The 26,796-nt window shown below is 31.7% G+C and overlaps 2 protein-coding genes across 4 annotated transcripts in view; one reads left to right on the top strand and one right to left on the bottom strand.

Moving 5' to 3' along the window:
• LOC142324422 (uncharacterized) overlaps positions 1-16,430 on the bottom strand; it is a 34,689-nt gene extending 18,259 nt beyond the window's left edge. For both annotated transcript variants that reach the window (XM_075365253.1, XM_075365254.1), the window contains exons 1-5: positions 16,167-16,430; positions 14,877-15,062; positions 13,097-13,450; positions 8,914-9,069; positions 4,902-5,085 (exon numbers count right to left, since the gene is read on the bottom strand). In XM_075365253.1, coding sequence (XP_075221368.1) covers positions 4,902-5,085; positions 8,914-9,069; positions 13,097-13,450; positions 14,877-15,062; positions 16,167-16,202 — 916 coding nt within the window. In that variant the 5' untranslated portion in view covers positions 16,203-16,430. The remainder of the gene's footprint in view (positions 1-4,901; positions 5,086-8,913; positions 9,070-13,096; positions 13,451-14,876; positions 15,063-16,166) is intronic.
• Positions 16,431-18,177: 1,747 nt separating this feature from the next.
• LOC142324916 (uncharacterized) overlaps positions 18,178-26,796 on the top strand; it is a 36,613-nt gene continuing 27,994 nt past the window's right edge. Inside the window, exons 1-2 of one of the 2 annotated variants that reach the window (XM_075366053.1) lie at positions 18,178-18,328; positions 23,075-23,163. In XM_075366053.1, coding sequence (XP_075222168.1) covers positions 18,302-18,328; positions 23,075-23,163 — 116 coding nt within the window. In that variant the 5' untranslated portion in view covers positions 18,178-18,301. Of the gene's footprint in view, positions 18,329-18,391; positions 18,543-23,074; positions 23,164-26,796 lie in introns of those variants that run through there. The other variant, XM_075366052.1, reaches the window with a different exon arrangement.

Below are 26,796 nucleotides of genomic sequence, written 5' to 3'. Positions count from 1 at the left end.
GTAGGTTTCGTGATGAACAAGAAGATAGGGAGGAGAGTGGAGTATTTCAAGACGCATAGCGATAGAGTCATTGTAATAAGGATAAAATCAAAACCTAAACCGACGATTGTTAACATCTATATGCCTATAAGCGCCCATGATAATGATGAGGTAGAGTGTGTATACGAAGAGATTGATGAAGCAATTAAACACGTAAAAGGAGATGAAAATTTAATAATAGTTGGAGATTGGAATGCAAGGATTGGAAAAGGCAAGGAAGGAAATATAGTAGGTGAATACAAGCTGGGCAAAAGGAATGAAAGAGGGGACCAACTTGTAGAGTTTTGCACGAAGTATAATTTAGTAATTGCCAACACCCAATTTAAAAATCATAACAGAAGACTATACACTTGGAAAAAGCCAGGCGATACTGCAAGGTATCAGATAGATTATATCATGGTTAAGCAAAGATTTAGAAATCAACTCGTTCACTGCAAAACTTACCCTGGAGCAGACATTGATAGCGACCATAATTTGGTGATAATGAAATGTAGATTGGGGTTTAAAAACCTGAAGAAAAGGTGTCACATGAATCGGTGAAATTTAGAGAAGCTTGAGGAAGAGGAGGTAAAGAAGATTTTTTGAGGAGGACATCGCAAGAGGTCTGAGTAAAAAAGATAAGGTAGAAAATGTAGAAGAAGAATGGGAGAATGTTAAAAAGGAAATTCTTAAATCAGCAGAAGCAAACTTAGGCGGAATAAAGAGAACTGGTAGAAAACCTTGGGTTTCAGACGATATATTGCAGCTGATGGTTGAACGTAGAAAATATAAGAATGCTAGTGATGAAGAAAGTAAAAGGAACTACCGATAATTAAGAAATGCTATAAACAGGAGGTGCAAACTAGTGAAAGAAGAGTGGATTAAAGAAAAAGTGTTCAGAAGTGGAAAGAGAAATGAACATTGGTAAAATAGACGGAGCATACAGGAAAGTTAAGGAAAATTTTGGGGTACATAAATTAAAATCTAATAATGTGTTAAACAAAGATTGTGCACCAATATGTAATACGAGAGGTAAAGTCGATATAGATGGGTGGAATATATTGAAGAGTTATACGGAGGAAATGAATTAGAAAATGGTGTTATAGAGGAAGAAGAGGAAGTTGAGGAGGATGAAATGGGAGAAACAATACTGAGATCTGAATTTAAGAGAGCATTAAAAGATTTAAATGGCAGAAAGGCTCCTGGAATAGACGGAATACCTGTAGAATTACTGCACAGTGCAGGTGAGGAAGCAATTGATAGATTATACCAGCTGGTGTGTAATATTTATGAAAAAGGGGAAGTACCGTCAGACTTTAAAAAAAGTGTTATAGTCATGATACCAAAGAAAGCAGGGACAGATAAATGTGAAGAATACAGAACAATTAGTTTAACTAGTCATGCATCAAAAATCTTAACTAGAATTCTATACAGAAGAATTGAGAGGAGAGTGGAGGAAGTGTTAGGAGAAGACCAATTTGGTTTCAGGAAAAATATAGGGACAAGGGAAGCAATTTTAGGCCTCAGATTAATAGTAGAAGAAAGATTAAAGAAAAATAAACCAACATACTTGGCGTTTATAGACCTAGAAAAGGCATTCGATAACGTAGACTGGAATAAAATGTTCACCATTTAAAAAAAATTAGGGTTCAAATACAGAGATAGAAGAACAATTGCTAACATGTACAGGAACCAAACAGCAACAGTAATAATTGAAGTACATAAGCCGTAATAAGAAAGGGAGTCCGACAAGGATGTTCCCTGTCTCCATTACTTTTTAATCTCTACATGGAACTAGCAGTTAATGATGTTAAAAAAACAATTTAGGTTCGGAGTAACAGTACAAGCTGAAAAGATAAAGATGCTACGATTTGCTGATGATATAGTAATTCTAGCCGAGAGTAAAAAGGATTTAGAAGAAACAATAAACGGCATAGATGAAGTCCTACGCAAGAACTATCGCATGAAAATAAACAAGAACAAAACAAAAGTAATGAAATGTATTAGAAATAACAAAGATGGACCAATGAATGTGAAAATAGGAGGAGAAAAGATTATGGAGGTAGAAGAATTTTGTTATTTGGGAAGTAGAATTACTAAAGATGAACGAAGCAGGAGCGATATAAAATGCCGAATAGCACAAGCGAAACGAGCCTTCAATGAGAAATATAATTTGTTTATATATCAAAGATTAATTTAAATGTCAGGAAAATTTTTTTGAAAGTATATGTTTGGAGTGTCGCTTTATATGGAAGTGAAGCTTGGACAATCGGAGTATCTGAGAAGAAAAGATTAGAAGCTTTTGAAATGTGGGGCTATAGGAGAATGTTAAAAATCAGATGGGTGGATAAAGTGACAAATGAAGATGTATTGCGACAAATAGATGAAGAAGCATTTGGAAAAATATAGTTAAAAGAAGAGACAGACTTATAGGCCACATACTAAGGCATCCTGGAATAGTCGCTTTAATATTGGAAGGACAGGTAGAAGGAAAAAATTGTGTAGGCAGGCCACGTTTGGAATATGTAAAACAAATTGTTAGGGATGTAGGATGTATACTGAAATGAAACAACTAGCACTAGATAGGGAATCTTGGAGAGCTGCATCAAACCAGTCAAATGACTGAAGACAAAAAAAAGGAAAAACTTAACTGTAGTAAAATCAATAGGATGTTTAAGAACTGATTGCAAAAATCCCCAAGCTGAAAGCTATCAAAAGGATCTGATATTTGATCCCAAAATCTTCTGAAGAAAAGACAGAGATGTTGTACTAGGTCAGCAGAAGATATTGAAAAAGAAATGCTAGTTTAACACAAAAAAGTTAAATAAATTTTGCGACATGGATTTCATTGGGAAATGAAATTTTTTCCATAAATTAAGATGCTTTTTATAAAAATTTTTACTATAAATAAATTAATATAATCAAAAATAAAACATGTAGTTTCTTTTATGATGTAATGTATGAGGACAAACTAGATGATGAATCCATCAAATAAGCTTAAAGCTTGTTTGAGGGAATATGTATGGGCATTTTGTAATGTGAAATATGCCATACCATAACCGGGTTTAATTCCAGTATTTTCTAGATAGAAGGCAGAGATGTTATATTACGTCAGAAAAGACACTTGAAAAAAATGGAACTGCTACAAATAAAAGAATTAAACAAATTTATTTTGTGAATAAACAAGGAATTTCAGTTAAACTGAACTAGATTCTGGATTATTACTGCCATGCAGAATAAAGTATGTTTTAAATTTGCTACTCTGTCCTGGAAAATAGGATTGCTCTTATACAGCAATATATGACTCCCAATGCTTTTCACACTGTTAGTGGTCTGAGGAAATCTTGTTGTTTATGTATGACAATTACAATCAGTAGCTCGCTTTGGATCACACATTGTTAAAATATGATCCTTCAACTTAAATGTCATCTTGGGAAAGTGGAAGTTCCAGGGCACAAATCTATCGAAAAGGTGATGTTGAGTAAAGTAACTTGTTATTACAAGTGAAAACCTTGTGTGCTTTGTAAACCATAGCATAGATTTGATGAAACATGTGACTGCCTTTGCATCAAGTTCAGCTCTTTGTGCAATCATCCTCCCTCACCTGCCTCATCATCCTGCTTCATATTGTAATAAAACTAAAACAATTTTGATAGTCCAGTCCTCAAGGATGACTTGCATTGCAAAATCCCATAATTTCAAAGAAAATAATGATCATGCTTTAAGTTACAATCCGAACCTTCCTCATCTTCTTTAGTCTTTGTAAATAGCATCTTGTCCCGTCATCTTTTCATTTCCATATATCTGCTGAGTCGTTTCAAAGGTTTCTGTCATGGATTTCCTGAGTGTGACACAATTTTAGTTACCTCTCTTCTACCTTGTAATTCGTAGAGATATTTCAGATGAATAAATCCTTGTCATAAAACATGTTAATACAGATTCCAATGTCTATCAAACAAAACCATTAGGTACAATTCTCATGAAGGTGACAGTTCCCTATTGCTGCACACTGCATATTTTTTATAGGACTTGCCTCACAATTTTTTATCAAACCTTGTACTAATATTTTTAGTTTATTATCTTCTAATTTAAAAAATAGGAACACTATACATTAATTTTTAGTTTCAGTCCTGACCTGAAGCTTCAGTCCCAGATCTTTTTTTTAATTTGTAATAAATGTAAAGCATTTGAGGTACAAGAGCGACCTGTTACTTTCTAGGAGTAATGATGTTCATTATTCAATCAGTTCTAAAGGTGGAGAGAATAAAGTTGATACTTGTATGAGTGATTATTGACTCCATTTCACTGGGCTTGATATACACAATATATTTATCACAATGAAGAGGACAACAGGAAGATAGTTGCAATTTCTTCCTAAATAAATAAATAATAAATATTCCATGACTGGAATATTTATTATTCTTCAGAATTATAATTAAGATGTAAATGTCTTGTGACTAATGCATTCTTTGAGTAAACCTTGTTACTGGTATCAAGTCGTAAGACTACTACAGCTATAACACCTAACAAAACATACATTTTTTATTATTATGAATATTGGAATAGTCTTCCCAATAATAAGCATTTAACCCAGACTCAGACCAATTGCTCTGTGTTATCAACAGCTAATGAAACACAAAAATTAAAACAGCACTACAAAAATTAAAACAAAATATCAGAAACGTTAATGAAGGTAATCATATAAAACAAAAGACAACAATACTTTAATTTGGATTAGGACTGGGATCCTAATCCATATAAAATCCATATAAAAGATCTGATTGTAATTGAATAATTACTAAGCATGAATTATTTACAATCAATATTGTGCAAGGAAAAAACATGTGATAAATATTACACAAACTATATTGTTCACTACTTACATTTTTCATCATCAGAAAATCCCAAAGCAAATAAACATAGATTTTGAACACTTTCATTATGATAATCAAATTCCTCTACCAGTTTATCTAGATCACTGACCAATCTAGATTTCCCATCCTTCATAGAACTAATATCTAAAGAATGTATAAGGTGTTTCAGTGGTCTTTGAACATCAGAAAACACCTGAAACACATAATCAAAGATAAGCGTAATCAATAACAAGAATTAAATTAGCTGGAGATTTGCCACCTTTATCAACTTAACTGTCGGCTGGCTTAGGCAGGATGGGCAAGCAGGGTTTGTTTTACTACCTAACCAGACGACATCATCTGATTATTTATAACATGACACATTTGTATATAAAATGCAAACACATTAAGAAACTTGTTGTTAGCTTTAATTGTGAAGTAGTGCGTGCCGTGTAAAATTAATTTGTTTATACTCATCTGTATTTTGGTTTTTCATAACTTGAGTGTATCATTATCCTGCGTATAATATTTCTGTAGTTGTATCTTAATATTAGTGAATATTTATTTTCTTGCATATTTTTAGTGTTCTCAGAATAATTATGGACGGTTTTACATCAAAACCTAAGAGGGAAAACTCTCCATAGTCAAGCTCAGGAAATTATAAGGAACATCATTCAGTTTATGAAAACAGAGGCCAAACAATTCCAAAGCAGGTGGTTCCAAACAAAACATTTATTATTCCTGAGAAAAAGTGTATAGAGAGAGCTGCTGCTGCATATGGGGTTTTGTCCAGGACTGTGAAAACTATTAGAAAAGAAAACAATGAGATGTTGGAGGGTGAATGCTAGTTTCAAACCTCCCAAAAATACAAACAGAAAACAGAATTACTAATTTTAGGTGGTTTCGATAAATATTTCGTCAGATGAATTGTTATGATTTATGAGTACATGATGAACGTATGAACTATGAAAACAAACAAAACGTTATTTAAGATGTATTAAATGTTAGAGAAGAAAAATGTCCTGTTGTTTATATAGATGAAACATACATTTTATCTTCTCATACCTCAAACAAAACGTGGTTTTACAATTCTGATCAAGGCATACATTGTCCTATATCAAAAAGAGACCAAGTGATAATTGTACACGGTGGTGACTAGATGGGATTCATAATCAAAGCTCTACTGGTATGGAAAAGCAGCACATCAAGTGGGAATTATCATGACAACTTGAACTCTGAAAATTTCATGAAATGGGCGGAAAACAAACTGTCCAAATCTACCCCCATGATTAGTTGTAGTGCTGGATAATGCTGCGTATCATAACAATCAACACAAGGCACCCATCCAAAATCTTTTTGAAAGCTCACAATCACACAGCCATTCACCTGCCACCATACCAGCTGGATCTAAACCCCATCAAAACAATACGGCCAAATGTAAAAAGACATGTGGCTCAAAGGAATGTCACGTTCAAGTTAAATGCTACAAACAGTATGTGAAAAAAAAATTTCAAATATAACAGATATGTGAGAATATAAAAGACTTGAGATGAGTATTTGGAGAAAAAAACGTTTAGTTGATGATGTTGAAGAATTTATCAATTTACAAGAAAGTAATGATGAAAGTAAAAATAGTTTCTCCATTATGGTAAGTCAAAATAGATATTTTATGTAGTTAGAGTAAAATAAGTGAAATAAAAGAAAGGATAAAAATAAAATTCATATGAGGAGTTAATAGATTTATATGTATATAATAACAAATAAAACATTGGAAATAAAAAGAAATGAATATGAGTAGGTGACACTTTTTTTTGCATGACTAGTACACTGGACACAGCAGTTGGCGAGGGGCAAACTTTCAACTTGCATATTATACATTAGGAAAAAGACCAGCTTGCTTTTAACTCAAATAATGATGTAAATGTAATTCATTATCTGTATAACTTTACCTTACATCATTTTGAAATATTTTGCTTAAAAAAGTAAGTTATTTGCTAAACATTTCCTAACCACTAGATACATAATGAATTATGATTTCTGAATAATATATCATGAAAGAATTGTTCACATTACACCCGCATCATCATGTTTCATCCAAAAATTGACAATTGACTTACTTATTAACAATTATAACCTATAACAAAGAATTAAAAAGTCAAACCATTTCCATACACAATTAAATTAGTTGATTTTACTAAAACTCCCTGTCCTGTACACACTGTGATGTTTGGAGGAGAAAAGAAATCCTCCACTCAAATTTTTATATCACTTCTCATATGAATATAACAGTGGAAGCCATTTAAATTTTTCAGCAAAAGCTAGTCTTATGATTAGATACCAATAATTTAACAGCCATTCATCTTGCAGAGTAGCAAAAAACTGCATTGTAATTCAATTGAAACCTCTCAATAATGCCAGATAAAATTTAAGCATTTTTGTTTGATCTGTATCTCAATCACTCTTCTCAAAACATAAAAAAATTTAAAATTTTAAAACATTGAATTTTCAGTTCTTTAAATGATTAATTTACACCATGCTTACATAAAAATAAAGACCTAAAAATGTTATACAAATTATGATTTCTTGCAGATTACAAAATAATTTAGTAGTATTACCAATTCACAAATGAGAAAAGCACAAACGTTTTAGAAATTGAAAATTGAGAACCCGATTGTTCTTACCTCATCAATGAATTGAATTTGAATCGAATCAAAATCTTGCTTCTTGACTGTTGCCACAGAACAAGAAGACAGAAACAACTAAATCATTGAAACATAGAGAAAACAAATATTTATACAAATATTTTATATTGGTATTCCTAGGTATAGCAAATAGTTGCACTTCTTCAATAAGTACTGTTTTTATTCTTTGGGAACGTCTTTCCTTTTTCAAATCAGAAACTTCAGTTCCTAAAGAAACCCTGAATGAAAGCCCAGCATGTGACATACACACCTTACTTCTCTGATGTAAACTCAGTTTAATTAAAAATAGCATGACTGCAAGAAAAAACTATTGAAGCTCAAGATTAATTTTAAGTCAGGATGAAGCATACATAGTTTATCATATTTGCCTCAAGAAGAAATTTGGTAATGTAATTGAATAATCTGTTTAAACATTTTAACCAAAATAGAATTAAGAAATTTTAAGGAAAATATTAAGAAAGAGGAGTTATTTACAATCTAAATAAGAATCAGACAACTGTGATAGAAAGTACAAGATGCTGTAATACAGAAAGGAGTGAGACAAGACTGTAATACATCCCCACTGCTTTTTACTTTATGTACACAAGCAACAAAGGATTTGAAAGGGGAGCAACAGTTCAAGGAAAGAAAGATGTTAAGATAAATGAATTATATTCTGGAAATAGACAAGAATAACTATATACTAAAATGTGATCAAGAGAAATTAAATTTACTACCAGAAGTATATAATAAATAGAATTTTTTAATTTAAGCATTAAAATTACATAAGACGTATAAAGTAAAGAAATCAACAGCAGACTGGTACAAGTAAGCAGAGCTTTTATGTAGAAAGGAATCTGGTTGTTAACAAAATTATGTAAGAATTAGAAGAAATTCTTGGAGTGTAAGTCTCTATGTGAGAGAAACAAGGAAGGACCAATGTTCACCAAATGCTTTTTTCTACAAATAAATTTTTGGATATTTAACAGTATAAATTTTATACAAAGATAAAATAACTAATTTTTTATAGATTTAAAATATTTTTCCGTCATCTGATAACTAATTAAAAATGATCCAAAGGTAAATTACATTAATATGTTACAATGTTGCAAAATCACAATTTTAGAATCAGTATCCAACTTCTGCCACAAATTAATCTAGTTTCTTACTTAAAGCCAAGATATAACAGACAGATGCCCAAATTAAATGACATTTTTTTGAATTGATAAAGAAACGCTGAACATAACTGGGAAATGAACCAAGGAACAGTTGATTGAGAAGAAAGTATTCTGATCACTACACTGAACAGATGGCCAAAGCTGCAAATAGTAAACTAAGAAAAAGATTATTACTTTTCTTACCTTCAGCATGAGCCTGAGTAAAGCAGAACTTACTTTTCTTTCAAGCTGCATCAAATTACCAACAAGTAATTCACAATGCAGGTTCAATGAAGCAATACTTTCTTTTGGATTCAGATTATTGCAACTGGATTCTATTATTTTACACTCTTTCAAAACCTTAGGATGAAATAAAAAAATAATAAATAAATAAAAAGTAAACAAAATAATTATAAAAATATTTCTTTTATTAATTATATTTTAATAAAATATCATATTTCTCATAAAACTGTTTTTAATTTCTGTACTGTAACTCTAATTTTATATTCACAATTAAAATTTTCATTTAAAAATTAAACAGTTTTGAAATTAGCACTTACAACAGTATTTACTTTATAAAATTATAGTATATTATATATAAATTTTTTTTAATAGATAAAATAATGTAATAAAAAACAAAATTTTTATGAAAAATGCTAGTAAAATGTCAGAAAAAATGTTATTAAAATAAATGGCATGATATAAACAGTAACAGTTTAAAATTAATTATGTTACTTACTGTTTTTATAATTATTTTTAATGATTTCTTTTTTCAGAACTCTGCTTTTTCAAATCAGATTACATAAAGAAAACATAATGGTTGTTTGTTGACCAGATTTCAAAAGTATGTGATTTTATTTACAATGAAAGGCTTAATAATTTAGCAAATAAAATGCAATTTAATAAAACTAACAATTACAAAGATATAAAAGATTTAAAAAATTATCTAGCGGTCATATTGAAATTTGTGAACGTGTATATATTGTAATTTTTTACTTTTAGAGAAAGTTGGTGTAAACATATGAACCAAATATTTTTTTTTTGTCTTCAGTCATTTGACTGGTTTGATGCCAAAGATTCTCCAAGATCTCTCCAAGATTCCCTATCTAGTGCTAGTCGTTTCATTTCAGTAAGCCTCTACATCCTACATCCCCAACAATTTGTTTTACATACTCCAAACGTGGCCTGCCTACACAATTTTTTCCTTCTACCTGTCCTTCCAATATTAAAGCGACTATTAAGTCGCTTAAATATTAAAGTGGCCTATAAGTCTGTCTTCTTTTAACTATATTTTTCCAAATGCTTCTTTCTTCATCTATTTGCCGCAATACCTCTTCATTTGTCACTTTATCCACCCATCTGATTTTTAACATTCTCCTATAGCACCACATTTCAAAAGCTTCTAATCTTTTCTTCTCAGATACTCTGATTGTCCAAGTTTCACTTCCATGTAAAGCGACACTCCAAACATACACTTTCAAAAATCCTTTCCTGACATTTAAATTAATTTTTGATGTAAACAAATTATATTTCTGACTGAAGGCTCGTTTCGCTTGTGCTATTCGGCATTTTATATCGTTCCTACTTCGTCCATCTTTAGTAATTTTACTTCCCAAATAACAAAATTCTTCTACCTCCATAATCTTTTCTCCTCCTATTTTCACATTCAGCGGTCCATCTTTGTTATTTCTACTACATTTCATTACTTTTGTTTTGTTCTTGTTTATTTTCATGCGATAGTTCTTGCGTAGGACTTCATCTATGCCGTTCATTGTTTCTTCTAAATCCTTTTTACTCTCGGCTAGAATTACTATATCATCAGCAAATCGTAGCATCTTTATCTTTTCACCTTGTACTCCGAATCTAAATTGTTCTTTAACATCATTAACTGCTAGTTCCATGTAAAGATTAAAAAGTAACGGAGATAGGGAACATCCTTGTCGGACTCCCTTTCTTATTAGGGCTTCTTTCTTATGTTCTTCAATTGTTATTGTTGCTGTTTGGTTCCTGTACATGTTAGCAATTGTTCTTCTATCTCTGTATTTGAACCCTAATTTTTTTAAAATGCTGAACATTTTATTCCAGTCTACGTTATCGAAAGCCTTTTCTAGGTCTATAAACGCCAAGTATGTTGGTTTGTTTTTCTTTAATCTTCCTTCTACTATTAATCTGAGACCTAAAATTGCTTCCCTTGTCCCTATACTTTTCCTGAAACCAAATTGGTCTTCTCCTAACACTTCCTCCACTCTCCTCTCAATTCTTCTGTATAAAATTCTAGTTAAGATTTTTGATCCATGACTAGTTAAACTAATTGTTCTGTATTCTTCACATTTATCTGCCCCTACTTTCTTTGGTATCATAACTATAACACTTTTTTTGAAGTCTGATGGAAATTCCCCATTTTCATAAATATTACACACCAGTTTGTATAATCTATCAATCGCTTCCTCATCTGCACTGCGCAGCAATTCTACAGGTATTCCGTCTATTCCAGGAGCCTTTCTGCCATTTAAATCTTTTAATGCTCTCTTAAATTCAGATCTCAGTATTGTTTCTCCCATTTCATCCTCCTCAACTTCCTCTTCTTTCTCTATAACACCATTTTCTAATTCATTTCCTCCGTATAACTCTTCAATATATTCCACCCATCTATCGACTTTACCTTTCGTATTATATATTGGTGTACCATCTTTGTTTAACACATTATTAGATTTTAATTTATGTACCCCAAAATTTTCCTTAACTTTCATGTATGCTCCGTCTATTTTACCAATGTTCATTTCTCTTTCCACTTCTGAACACTTTTCTTTAATCCACTCTTCTTTCACCAGTTTGCACTTCCTGTTTATAGCATTTCTTAATTTCCGATAGTTCCTTTTACTTTCTTCATCACTAGCATTCTTATATTTTCTACGTTCATCCATCAGCTGCAATATATCGTCTGAAACCCAAGGTTTTCTACCGGTTCTCTTTATTCCGCCTAAGTTTGCTTCTGCTGATTTAAGAATTTCCTTTTTAACATTCTCCCATTCTTCTTCTACATTTCCTACCTTATCTTTTTTACTCAGACCTCTTGCGATGTCCTCCTCAAAAATCTTCTTTACCTCCACTTCCTCAAGCTTCTCTAAATTCCACCGATTCATCTGACACCTTTTCTTCAGGTTTTTAAACCCCAATCTACATTTCATTATCACCAAATTATGGTCGCTATCAATGTCTGCTCCAGGGTAAGTTTTGCAGTCAACGAGTTGATTTCTAAATCTTTGCTTAACCATGATATAATCTATCTGATACCTTCCAGTATCGCCTGGCTTTTTCCAAGTGTATATTCTTCTATTATGATTTTTAAATTGGGTGTTGGCAATTACTAAATTATACTTCGTGCAAAATTCTATAAGTCGGTCCCCTCTTTCATTCCTTTTGCCCAGCCCGTATTCACCTACTATATTTCCTTCCTTGCCTTTTCCAATGCTTGCATTCCAATCTCCAACTATTATTAAATTTTCATCTCCTTTTACGTGTTTAATTGCTTCATCAATCTCTTCGTATACACACTCTACCTCATCATCATCATGGGTGCTTGTAGGCATATAGACGTTAACAATCGTTGTCGGTTTAGGTTTTGATTTTATCCTTATTACAATGATTCTATCGCTATGCGTTTTGAAATACTCCACTCTCCTCCCTATCTTCTTGTTCATCACGAAACCTACTCCTGCCTGCCCATTATTTGACGTTGAGTTAATTACTCTAAAATCACCTGACCAAAAGTCGCCTTCCTCTTCCCACCGAACCTCACTAATTCCTACTATATCCACATTTGTCCTACCCATTTCCCTTTTTAAATTTTCTAGCCTACCAACCTTTTTCAAGCTTCTAACATTCCACGCTCCGACTCGTAGAATGTTATTTTTTAATTTTCTGGTGACCCCTTCCTTAGTAGTCCCCACCCGGAGATCCGAACGGGGGACTATTTTACCTCCGGAATATTTTACCAAGGAAGGCGCCTCCATATATATAACCAGCCATATAATATAACCAAATATTACAATATTATAAATCCAATGTTGAAATACAAATTTTTCTGTAAAAAACATAAAATAGTAGATAAGGAAAACAATGGAGGAAGTCATTTTTCCAAAATTATTTTTATTATAGAATCTGAAAGTTACAAACTTGTTATATTTCTATGAATGAGGTACACATTTACAACAGTAAATGCATTTAGTTACTGTTTGACTCAGTACTAAAATAAAACATCCATTGTATTTTACACACACACACACATACACAGAAATAGAGATAGAGAGAGAGAGAGAGAGAGTCAAACGCATAATCAATCGTTCTTTGAGCAGTTGGAAAAATGTAATAAATATTCTCTACTTACTTTAAGACATGTTGCTGTTATTTCAGACGAATCAGTACCACCTAATATTTTAGCAACTGTTACAGCTTGTAATAACAGGTCATCAATATGAACTTTTAATTCATTGCTGAAGTAATTAGTGTTGTAAATATCCATTTCATTTACTTCTGCCTCAGTCATTCTGGCCAACCCAAGTAACAACGTATCTAATTTATTTATAAATCTTCCTAAACACTCGTCTTTGCTCAACACAATGCCATCATTTTCATTAATATCTGTATTCATAACCTCACTACCACCAGCAATTTCATTATTTAACAATATGTCAATTTTTTTTGAACAAAAACCGATACAACTTGACAAAAAATTCATTATCTGGAAAATAACACAAACTACAATTTAACAAAAAAAAAAAAAATATTTTTAATTAACTTTATTATTTTCTTGTCTTGTAATACATTAAAATAAATCAGGGCATATTACAAGGAATTTTTCAGAACCATCCTTTGGGCCAAATATAAATACTCACTGAAAGTTTTCTTAAATGATCCCTCATTCATTTATGTAATTCCTGTCTTATCTCATTTATATTTATGAATGGGAAATCTTTGTTAAAAAGTACAATCACTTATTCTGAACAAATAACAATTTCCATCCCTTATCAAACCAAACAAGAGCTGGTTTTTTTTTTGTGTAATTCAATACAATACTTCGGCTTACAAGAAAGGACCATATTATGCTTCCATTACCATTTTTAATAAATCACCAACCCATTTAAAAAATCTTCCCGCCAGTTTATTTAAAATGTAATTAAACATTTTCTTTTACAGAAACATAATTTTGCTCATTAATTTTTAAGTAATACTAAATAAAATTTCTTAAAAAAACTTAAATAGTCTGCATATCCATTTAATGTGTACCTACAGATGTATTAAATAATTTTCAATAATGACTTCTGAACTGCAAATAATTTTATAGTTATTTTTTTATATTTAATATCAAGAATTCATCTTAACATTTTTTATTTTATAATAAACTGTATATTCTGTGATTCCACTCCGGTAATGGTTTCCCCATGATCCATTCAGGTAAATGCTGAGGCAGATACTTCTTTTATCTGTAGAGTAGCATATCTATCCATTACTGCTGAACAGAAATAATGAATGTACAATTATACATATAGGAAACTAAAATTCATAGATGCAAATATATGAAACAAAATGTTTAAAAATGATAATTATCAACTTGATTTGCAAGTCAAATCATTATTCACATAATAAAAAATATCTTACATTTTTTAAAGTTATATGTTACCTGATGAAAGTTATTCCTGAAAATGAGATCCCTTTTTTGAATAAGGATTCAATGCCAGAAAATGAGGAATGATCTGGTTTGTTTATTGCTTTCTTCAAACCAAATATACTGATGCATATCACCACACTAACCCCATCAAAATCTAATTGATATTCATACCTACAAGTGACACCTTCACTTATTTCACAGGGAGTGGTTATGTAACAAACATCATTACTGTCAGATAAAATCAACCCTAACTGCTTCTACTCACACATTAGATGCTTATGTCACAGTCACATGAAAAACTGGAAGAGATATGCATTATCTTGTTTTACACAAACAAATTACTGTTCTTTCTGGATGAAACAAATTACATACTCCTTTCATAAGCTCTGGGGAAGATTGTATTTTCTTCCACTCAATAGGAAATTTTAAAAGTAATAATCATACAAATAAATTATCTTAAATACCTATTAATACAATCCTAATACATATATTTTTTTACCTTATATGATGCCCCTGCAGACCATTTATCTAACTTGTTCAAAAATAATAAAAGCTTTTGTATGTGTCTCACACAAAGCAATATTCTAAAACATTGAGAACCACGCTCCTGATGGTTTAATAATTTCAACTTTGTAAATGATGATTCAATTCTTGTTAAAAGTGATGTAATGTTAGCGATTATCCCCTAAATGAACAGACAAATCCAGTATGTTAACAAACAAAATAATATCAGATAATTTAATTATAGGATATTTTTGTTCAAATTAATTTTAAAGAATTGTTTACTTGCTTTCTTGTGATCCCCATCAACTGCTTTTGGTGAGATTTCTATTTAATCAGAATATATCTTTTTTATAATAATGCAATCAAAAAAATAGAAAACAATTTTTATATCAATGACTGAGATAGCAATCAATCAACAAAATTTTAAAAATTTAATTATGTTTTTAATTAATCATAAAAAAAGCTTTCTGGAGAAGCAGAGTTCTCTATAAAAGTACTTAAACTGAGATCATAAACAAAATAACATTGAAACAAATGTTCAGTTAATTTTTGACAAAATTATGATATTCTACTAGGACACAATTTGTTACATATAATTTATATTCAGTATTTTGCCTCCTGGAAAATCTCAAACAGAACTAAAGTTCAGTGCTCAATCTTGCTTGTCTCCAACCAAAATGATCTGAAATAACTGATTAATTTCACTTCATCACAAAGTGATTATTTGCATTATCCTCATAGGCTTATAATCCAAGTTAAAAGTAATTTATTATATGTCTAAATTTTAGTTGAACTCTGATTCAAACATGTAATACCTTTAGTTGAACATTACTATAACAACTGATTGGTAAAGATACCTATTACATAACTGAATGAGGTTAGTAATACCTATGATTTATGTATGCTTATGAAGAAATTTAAGGCAAACATTAACGTAGTTGCAATAGAGGTATTTTAGATATAAAATGGAAGAGATTATAAATAGAGTAATACATCATTTTGTTTGTAATTAGGTAAAAATATATACAGTATAAAAATTACTACAACACATCCAATCATCCCACACTTGTTGAATTGTGTTTAATACCCACCACTGTCACCTAATATTATCACTAAAGAACTTAATAAAACATACTTTAACAACTACACTTATAAACAATATATGACATGAAATACAGACAAGACCAAAAGAACCAAAGTAAAAAAGATATTAAAAAGAATACTATTCATGTATGTAAGAGGAATATCAATAACTCTTGATAATTAAAAAACACTAAATGGGTACCTTGTGCGCGAGGATTCTGTCTGTAAATCCATCCATAGTAGTATTTTTCTTTAATATTATTTCTGTCTACAATATTATACCCGATGTTAAACAAAATAAAAAATTCAATAACCGATGTTTCAACAGTGTGTTAATTAGAAATAAAACTACTTATGATGCGGTGTAAATGTAATACTTTTTGTACGGCTATACGTCAACATAAACAATACGCCACACTACATAGATTTTAGGAAAGTAACTGACACCTCACAATAACCGACTACCTCAACAAGACCGCCTTTTACACATGTTGGCCAACGTAGAAAATTCAAACTTCCCTGACTATATAAATAAACATTTGTATTAATATCGGTATAGTGCGTACAATGAAAATAAAAACTTGTGTTAGAGAAGGTCGAGATTGGATTACTACGGAACCTGACAAAATTTACACCCATCTAATAGGACAATAATAATAATCGTTGTATTTTTATTTTTATGCACGTTTAATTTATTAGCGTTTTTATGTTTTATTAGTTATAATTCGTTATTACGTAATTATTATTAATAATTCAATAAACAGAGATTAGAAAAACATGAATTTTAATTTAGGTGTATTTTTAAACAATCTTAACTAATGCTTGAATGTAATTTGTATTCGTAGTTACACTAAATTAGATATATAATTATTGTTGTACAATTCTTTTTTGTTCAATATTTAGAAATTTTTTTATTTAGAATTACCAAATTTCTTTTTCGAACGATTCTTTTCATTGTTGATTGTACTATTATTATTAACACTTACACTAAAAATTTACATTATTAAACGACTGCCAAAAAGAAGTATAATGTATTTAGTAGAGTATATATTTTATGTAGCAGCTCAACGGATGAATGTTTTAAAAATTGAAAAAAAAAATTATACTGTGTACAAAATTGCCACCTGCACGCTCTTTAATTATCCTATATTAGAGAGCAATGTTTTTGACAGTCGTGTTTTTTAATTTTTGATGTTTATAATATGTCCAGTTCCAATGCAAGTTCATTGTCTTATCTGTCTTCATCGGAACAGTCACTTTCACTACTACTGTCCAAATTTATGATAAATTTCTCTGTCATTTCGTCAATTAGCGGTTCCATCTTCTTATACTTAGTTTCAGCTTTTTTTTTACATGTTCGTAGTGTGATTTCCAATCATCCTTATTAATTTCATTCATTTTTCCTCAGCTAATTTTTTAATATCCGATATTAAAAATGTGTTATTACTACCAACATATCTTTTCAGAGCCGACCACACAATCTCGATCGGATTTAAATCGGCATAAGGTGAAATTTGTAGAATTTGATGCTCGTTATACCTTATTTTTTATTTTTCAATTTCTATGTGATTTAATTATGTCGTGCAACTGTGGTTTTAACACTGCTTTATTAAACGGAATATTGTTCTTTTCTACCCAGTTAATCATGCCACTCTTCCTATCATTTGAATTCGGAACCTTCTCTAGAAGTGAATTGTGAGATCGCGTTCTGAATTGTGGTATCGATAACAACCGCTGACTTGGTGGGAGGGAGGGAAGATCAGGAATTAATTTTTCAGATGCCCACTACATGAACTTATTGTTGTTGACGCTGACGTGATGGTCACTGCTTTTTGAACACGTTTTCCAGATTAACATCACGAACGGAATGAACCCCATTTTTCGTCCACCGTGGATTGTGATTAATCCATCACCTTTATTAATCGGCACTTTAACTAATGCACCACTGTCATCCAACAACGATTTTGTCGTTGAAGCGGACGTTAAAATACACGATTAGTTCAAATAAGCAATCAAAGAATTTTCTTTTCTGCAATCGGTCATTTTTCTTAAATATTCCATTCTCTTCTATCGGATGATTTTTTTCTCAAGCAAAAGTTTCTTGTTATCAGTTTTATGCCACTTAAACCCCAACTCTTTCAGGATAGCTGCTGGTGTAATTCTAGTATCTTTCACTCATCGTTCGCAAAAATAAACCTCCTGTTTCTATAATGTTCGTTCAACAGAACAATTCAATTCTAAGTTCCTCATAAAATACTGAATCATTGGTTACGAAATACGTGTTAACGTATGTTCTACGTAAATTACTGTGAAATTTTACTGTAGAGATTTTGAGTGATGGCAAGCAGCGTCATTTCTAGCCCTGTAAGTGCGTGTAATTTTTTATATATTTTGATATGTATGTTCATTTATCGGCTGAATTTCGTAACGTTAGTGTGGGAGTTCACAGTGATAGGAAATATTTTGTTAATTGTTACACAACTGGAGAAGTTTTCTTGTAATTGCTGAACGTTTTCATGCATAGTTCGATTTTTAATTTTAGTAAATGAATTCTCTTTACATCTCCTTGATAGTCCATGTCGGTATCATGAATTATTTTGTAGTGTATAGTTAAAAAATAACATTTATTACTTTAAAAAGGTTTGCCTGAAATTCTTTCAGTGATTGAATTGGGCTTCTTCTGATGTTTAGGTACGATGATTGTTTTTCAGACATAAGCAATTTATTCAAAGCTTTACTTCACAAGTATAATATTACCGTAACTTCTGTGACAATGTGTTTATGCCTGTCTTTCATCCAGAAGATTGTAGGTTCAAATCCTAGTCAGTTCTTAGCATTTTTCATGTTCTATAAAAATTAACCTATTATAAAAAAAGAAGATAATAAAATAAAAGAAGAATAACTCTGAGCTAGCAGAAAATTATTTTTTTAATGTAAAAAAAGAAGATGCTTGATCTTGTGGAAGGTTACCCATGAGAGTTTATTTCCTATTTAGGAGTTGCAAAGTGGACGTACTGAGTGTAGGTAGTGTACAATGCATCATGCACCTTGAATGAAACTTTACACAATCAGTTCCAGATTATTTATATCCATGCTGCATATGTAGCATCTGAGGTACAAATTGAAGTAGTGGTAGTTTGCCGGCCTTTGTGGCACAAGTGTTGACATCTCGGCTTTTCATCCAGAGGTCCTGGGTTTGAATCCTGGTCAGGCATGGCAATTTTTTATTTGCTACATTTTCCATATCCCACGCACAAGCTTCAAGCTTATGTGGCAGTATCATCAAGCAAAAAAATTGAGATAATAATGTTTACTAAACAACTGGGTCATTTGGTAAAACAGCGTAAAGGTGTCATTTGTATGGCTGAGAAGCAGACATATGTTGTAAAATGCAGGCATTGTTTAATTAATAAAACAACTTTTTGAAATTTATAAAGATTTAAAAATTATTTATACATGGATTCCATGGTTTGCTATTTAGTATAGCTATAAATAAATAAGGGTGCTAAGCACAGTACTTTCAGCCTGGTTTAGTTTTTACGTACCAATTGCATTAAAAATATGCGATATGTCCACATTGAGTCAGGCTTCTCAGCCAAATTCATACATACAGAATTAATGGTATTAATTTAGTAGGCAATTTACCTCCGTAGTTAGTTCTTAGATGGTGGCACTGAAACACTATATTGAAATAAAATAAATACAAAAAAGAATGAATAAATGGACTAATTTAAGAAAAAATAGAATTATTTTTGGTACCTGTCTCTTATAGTGGTACCACTATACTTATGCTTTATAATGCGCCACTATGGTTGGGAAATAAAGCTAAAGTAATAAATATAATCTAACCATACTTAACCTATGCTCACTTCGCTCGCTAGTCAAGGTTAGCGAGCATAGTTAAGTTTGGTTAGATTATATTTATAATTTTATTGGTACTCATTACATACACCTAGGCATAAATAAAATGAACTACATTGAGAAAACTTATTTTGCTGCCTTTCATCCAATTACCTGTTCACATACCTATTTTACTATGGTACTTTCTCTTGTTGCATTGCCAAATGACTCCTTCATTAAAATACAATGTCATATCATTTTCTTTGGCACATTTTCATCCCTTCAAAAGAAAACCCTTTTCCTGCAATAATCTAACAGCTTCCTCGTCACTACATTGGAGATCCCAAATTCTAAGTGTATACATTTTACTTATGAGTTTACTGTTAACTTTAACAAATACTTTTAATTTATCGTTTTACTCATAAGAAGTAGAACATAGTTATTTAACTCGTCACCAGTCGCGCTGGTTATAACCTCCCAACGATGGTGGCACTGTTATAATACACAAGTACCTTATTTTTATTTAATTAATACCGAAATTATAAATATAATTAACCAAACTTAACCTACACTTGTTAGTCAGGGTTAGCGAGCATAGATTAAGTTTGGTTGATTATATTTATAATTATAACATGAACAAGGTTAGTTTATTCTTAAATTAGTCCATTTATTCATTCTTTTTTTGTATTTATTTTCTTATTTCAATATAGCAGTTCTGTGGCACCATCTAAGTACTTACTACAGAGGTTGATCGCCTACTACATTAAAACTGAATCAACTTCCATTATGGTTCTAAATTTATTTGTTGTAACTTTTTATTTTAAGTGTTAGTAGTAATTGGGATGAGAAATGTGTCATAGAAGCAAGTATTTTACTGTGATCCTCATCTACCTCCCAGTGTCAAGGTTATAAAAAATTTGTAACTCTTTCTATTTTGTGCCATTTATTTTATCGTATACCAAACCACTATCTTACCAGGCAACACTTCCTTAATTCATCTGCAGGATTTAAACTTTAATTCCAAACCTGCATTCTCTCCATTATTGTTCTTCATCTGATAGGTTTCTGGTATGAACTTTCAGTATCCTAAGTTCAATGGAGGGATTGTTATTTTAGGTCACTAGATGCCTAAATAATTTGTCCACTGTACAATCCTTTTTCTACCAGATTGCTGTTACCTGAAGTGTTGTTCTGGAACCATCAAGTTATGGACTAAACTAAGGATACACATACTTCCAGTGCAGATTTGTTCATTAATCTAGTTTCTTATGGGTTTTTTTTTTAATGCCCATTCTTCAACGGGTTTATTTTAATTTTAATGTGAATTAAACAATTTCAGCATCATTGTGATCCCTTCTTACTAATGTACAAAATTTTCCCAGGGATGAAGGGTTTTATATGATATTTTTTAAACCCTGTTATTTTTTTAATTTCTCAGAAACAAATGAAGAAATCAGCCTGATTTTTTGTGAGTGTAATCTTCATGTCAATAAACCAGTTTCTAGATTTTTGAAATTCGACCTTGAAAGGGGATGAAGATAGGTAAAAACATTTTTGAACAATGATTGTAAATTTCGCCAATCCCGACTATAGTGAACGAGATATTCAGTACATTTAGGTTTGCAAATACTCATCAGACAGATATTTAAAAACCATTTTCAGATTTGTTTTAAGGGGTGTGAAGGTATGCGGCGCTGTGGCTCAACCACCACAGCCACTGCCACTGTTACTGTATATGTGACTAGCTGGCCTTGCCTTCATTTACTTGACTAACAAACATAAAATAAAAAGATTGATCTCTATGGGAAATGCAAGTAACCATACAGCATGGGCAAAGCTGCTACAGGAAGCTAGTATAATTATAAATTAACTAGATAAAAAAAGTTTTCTTTCATTTTGGAAACATGCTTATGCCCAGTGTCAGGGATCATCCTATGATATTTTTTATGAGTTAATAAATTTTAACTATGAAAAATACCAAGCCCAACCAAGATTTCAACTTCTGAATGAAAAGCTGTCCAGTGGAGATAAAAACACAAAACAAAAGTTAATTAACAGCTTGACTTCTATGGCAGAATGACCTCCTACCTATTATCTGGAATTTAGAATCCTGGTCTGGCTTGGCATTTTTCATTTTGCATTCTCATATACAAATATGGAAGTTTTATATTAAATTTAATTACAAAAATATGTAATTGAATTAATATTAGTGTCTTGTCATCAGAGATCAACTGATTTCGAAGTTGAGAGTTGTAAGGTTCAAATCTTAGTAAAAGCAGTTACTTTTATACTAGATTGTGTATACTGGTGTTCTTTGGTGGTTGGGTTTCAGTTAACCATACACCTCAGGAATGGTCAACCTGAGTCTGTACAAGACTACACTTCATTTACATTCAAACATATCCTCATTTATCCTTTGAAGTAATACCTTATGGTTGTTTTGGAGGCTGAACTGAATAAGAGTAATGTATTAATACTAGTTAATAGTTGTGTGTTATTGATATTAATTCATTTTATTGTCACTATTACAATTTCTGAAATATTTAAGATGATGTGATTTATACAATATTTGCTTTGTAGATTTAAGGTGGTATAAAACAATGAATACAAAATACCCGTTTTACGTTGATTAAGCTTTTATAAATATACAGCTTTGTAATTGTACTATTTTGTTATGTACTATATTGTAAAAGGAAAAGTGTGCTGATTGGGTCAAATTTTCCATGTCACGGTATTTCAGATCTGGTTATTTCTTGAAAATTACATTAAAAATATGATGGAAAATTTATGTTGGCTGCAATTTTGATTTTCACTTTTGATAGCTCATAGCGCCTGAATGATCGGATTTAGAGAGAAATATTCAAGAATAAAAATATTAAAATGTTTTCTATAAATAACTGGCAGAAAAGTACTGATTGTTATTAAAAAAAATAAATGAAAAAAATGAAAGCCATTTGAAAAATGTCAGTATTATAATTTTAGTATTTAGAGAAAAATAAATAAAGTTTTCTGTAGCTTTTAACAGTTTCAGAGATTTTAATGTTAAAAATAAGCATTCTGTCTAAATTAATAATATATGCTTCAGTTATTTTATAAAAAAGGTGTTTAAGTGAATAACAAGGGTAAATTTTTTAAGAGGCTTTTTGCAGTGGTGTTTTTAAACATTTAAAATAGGGACCTTGTTGTTAAGTTGTTTCTCAGGATTTAAGTAGATTAATTTTTGTTATAATAACTTTCTTTTGCATTATTTTACATATTCTTTCGTTACAGGTTGTACCATATGTTGGTGCTATAGCAGGGACTGTATCTCCTGGATTTGTGATATGTGTTAGAGGAAACACACATCCAGCTTGTAATAGGTATTATGATTATTGGTTAATTTTCATCTGTTTATATTATATATTAGTATTTTCTGGAATATCAGTCAGAATTACTTTTGGGACCAAACGGAACTATAATCAGTCTTTTTAAGGAACTGTTAGGTAAAAATATTTGTAATTTTTTTTTTTTTTTTTGAAACAGCTGAAAAATTATTAAACAACCCAAAAGTTGTTCTCTCTGTACACTAGATTCATTAATTTTTATCTCATTCATAAGTTTAATGTGGCATGGCATATAAGAGGGTATTTTGCTCATCACTTTGGTTCATGAGATGTTCGATGTATGTCTACTGGCAGGGATATGAACTGTGTATGGTCAAATTTCATATTATCCAATTCATTTTTTGAAAAATATACATTTTACTGGATTGTGAATAATTTTATTTCTATAAAAATGTTTAAAGTCATTTTAAACATTTTAAAGTCAGTTTAAATGTTTACCAGTTATTTGTTTTTCAGCTGTGTTGGTGAAAGGAGGTAGTGATGTTGTCAAAAATTGAATACCGGGCAATTATGTGCTACAATTTTGCATGTTTGTTATTCAGTGTTTAGAAGTCCTGTAACTGGAGAGGATTATTCTCATTGTATAACAATACTTACATAGTACCATACCAAGAGTTTGAAAGAGGAAATTTTACCCTTGAATTTTACCTTCATATTTTATTATCATGAATAAAATATGATAATTTTATTCATGTCTATGAATAAAATTCATCTATGAATTTCATTCATAAATGAAATTTTATCTTCATCTATGAATGAGGGAAATATTGCTAATCTAAGAAAAATGCATAAAAAATAAAGTAACTTTATTTTTTATTTTAGTAACTTATATTTTTAATAAAGTTTTTCGTAACTTTAACTAATTAATGTAGACCTGTACTGAGCACCCCTTATGGCTTGTCAGGAATACAGAAAATCCCTCAGCATGAGGAATCCTGTACAACCTGGTGTTAGTTTTGTACTGGCTATCTCAACAACACACAAAAATAGAAAGAATATGCATTGTGTAAAGAACTGATTAAATTGGTAAAAGCCATGTCAAAACAAGTAAAGTCCCCTACAGCTGCAATTAAAGCATTGAGCACTGGCAAGAAGGTAAATCTTGCTAGAAAGACAAAGATTGGTGTACCGAATACCAGTTCAGTTGCTACACCACCAAATAAAACTCTTGTTGTACCAATAACACCTCAAACTACTAAGATCCTAATGATAGGATCTACAAAAAAATCGTCTCCTGGTGCAGTGTCTGACCTCCCAGTTTTCCAACCCACCACCATCCCATTCTTTAAGGATATGCAGGCCAATGAAATGCCTGTAGAAGCAAAGCACTTCCTTAAAGTTATCAGTACCAAAAAGAAAAATTGGATAATTTTTGACAAATAATCTGCACAGTTTTGTATATAACAGTGAGGGTATTGAAATCCTAATAAAGGAAGAAAATCCTTTAATACTGTGTCTGCAAGAAGCAACTCTGTCCCAGGATGATGTGTCCTTTTGTGGATATGTCTGTGAAAGATGCGGCTATTAAACTAAGGGCAAAGGATGTGAAGGAGTGGCTGTTTCTGAAGGAATGCATAATAGCCGCCTGTATTCCACTAACGAAAGGCATCCCTGCAGTTTCAGTAAAGATATTGGTGCCATTCAAAATGAATATCTACAACTTATTCCTTCCTCCAAATTCTGATATCAGTGAGGATCATCTGTCCCAGTCTGTTTTCCTGAGACTGCACAAGACTACACTTGATTTATATTCATACATATCATCCTCATTCATCCTCTGAAATAATACTTACGGTGGTTCCGGACGCTAAACAGAAAAAGAGAAAGAGCCTGCTTTTCCAGATTCCTTTACCCTGTCTAATAATTTGCAATTTCAATGCTTATCACTATTCATGGGGTCTATCATCATGTTCTTCCTGAGGCAGAATACTTATTGAACACAGTGCACATTTATCTCATCTTTATTAGGTACATTTTCGTGCATCAATCTATCCTTGTGTTCAGCAACCTTACTCCCACGTCTTGCCTGGCGTGTTTCAAAAAACTTCTTTGGAAGCGATCATAGACCGGTTGTTATTTCAGTTGGTAATAGTGATTTGCCTCAAGAGTCAACCACACAAATGGGTGGTTCAGAAAGCAGACTAGATCAGATACAAAAATTCCTTTGGCCAATATGACAAAGAGTGTTAGTTTGATCTGCAAACTTGCTAAATTTACATCTATTATTGATTGCCAAATGAATTCATCACTATAACATCTGGAAAGCCAAGGTCGCCTGCTGCTCTTTGGTGGAATGATGATTGCAGGTGTGCACTTATGGATCATTGCTGAGCTTTACATAATATCAGTCAAAGGTCAACAATTGAATTGCTCTGTGCCTTCCACTATGCAAGGGCTGTTTGTTGTTGAGTGTTTCAGTGTACTAAATGGAAATAGAGAAAAGTTCAGGCCATATGTGGATCAAGACAATCTCCACAACTAATTGTACTGCAAAACAGTGGCATCCTCTTCACCGCACCAGTTGATGTGGTAAACGCATTTGGAAACTCATTTAGGTGAGTTTCACTCACATCATCTTATTGTCCTTAATTTATGAGGTATAAGATGCAGATAGAAAGTATCCCGTTTGTGATTGAATTATAATTAAACAACCCGTTATTGAATTAGACTTGTGAGATGAATTAAACAACCCGTTATGAATTATTTATTTGAGGATGAATCTTCAATTTATGTGTCATCTAGAACTTCAGCTACTGGTGAAATGGTGCTCCAAAACATAACTCATTTAGAATTGTGATGTAAAATGACTGGATTTAGGGTTTTTACCCGCAAAAAACCATGCATTTGCTTTTCATGTTTAACTCAACTGTTTCTTCAAGGAGAACTAGTTGAAGCATACATGTGGGTTAGATTTTTGGGAATGTGGTTTGACCAATGACTAACATAGATAACACATTTGAAGGAGTTGAAGGTAAAATGTAAAATGCTGAGAGTTCTATCTAATACTTGTTGAGGTGTTGTTTGAGTATGCATGTTACACTTCTACTAAACTATGATCTGTTAGACTATGTCGCTTAGACTATGGATGCATGGCTTATTTGTCTGCATGAGATACCTCCAAAGATGCTCAATATTGTACATCATCCATCTCTCTACAGTTGTGTTTCACTCAGCCTATGGTAAGTATACTGTTGGACAGTGGTTAGCCATTTCTTTGGAATAGATGAAACCAAATGATATGCTCCTATGTAGCTTGCATTAAAGTACATCTCGATTACCCTCCTCCCCCCGAGTGGAGATGATCCCATCTCGTAGCGTGTCCGGTCGCTACACCACCCCCTCCGTTCCTAGCCAGCAGTGGCTTTAACGGAGGACATCTTCTCGCCCTTAAACTGATTGCGCATCACAGGTTTCAGTTCAGGCTCCGCAGAGATGCCACCGATGCAGATGCCCCAAAGGGACGTCTACATCGGTAAAATTCACCCCGAGATAGTTTTTAAGTTTATACCTTCAGAAGAAGACAACGGACACCTGCAGCTACCACGTCGCCCTCAGGAACTAAGCTAGAAGCCTAACCGCGGAATGAAGACCCCGCGCCTAGTTGTAACT

Source organism: Lycorma delicatula, chromosome 5, assembly GCF_047948215.1.
Source record: "Lycorma delicatula isolate Av1 chromosome 5, ASM4794821v1, whole genome shotgun sequence".
NCBI classification, from domain to species: Eukaryota; Metazoa; Arthropoda; class Insecta; order Hemiptera; family Fulgoridae; genus Lycorma; species Lycorma delicatula.
Note: the sequence above shows the minus strand (reverse complement) of the source record. Positions and strands in the feature narration are given on the sequence as shown.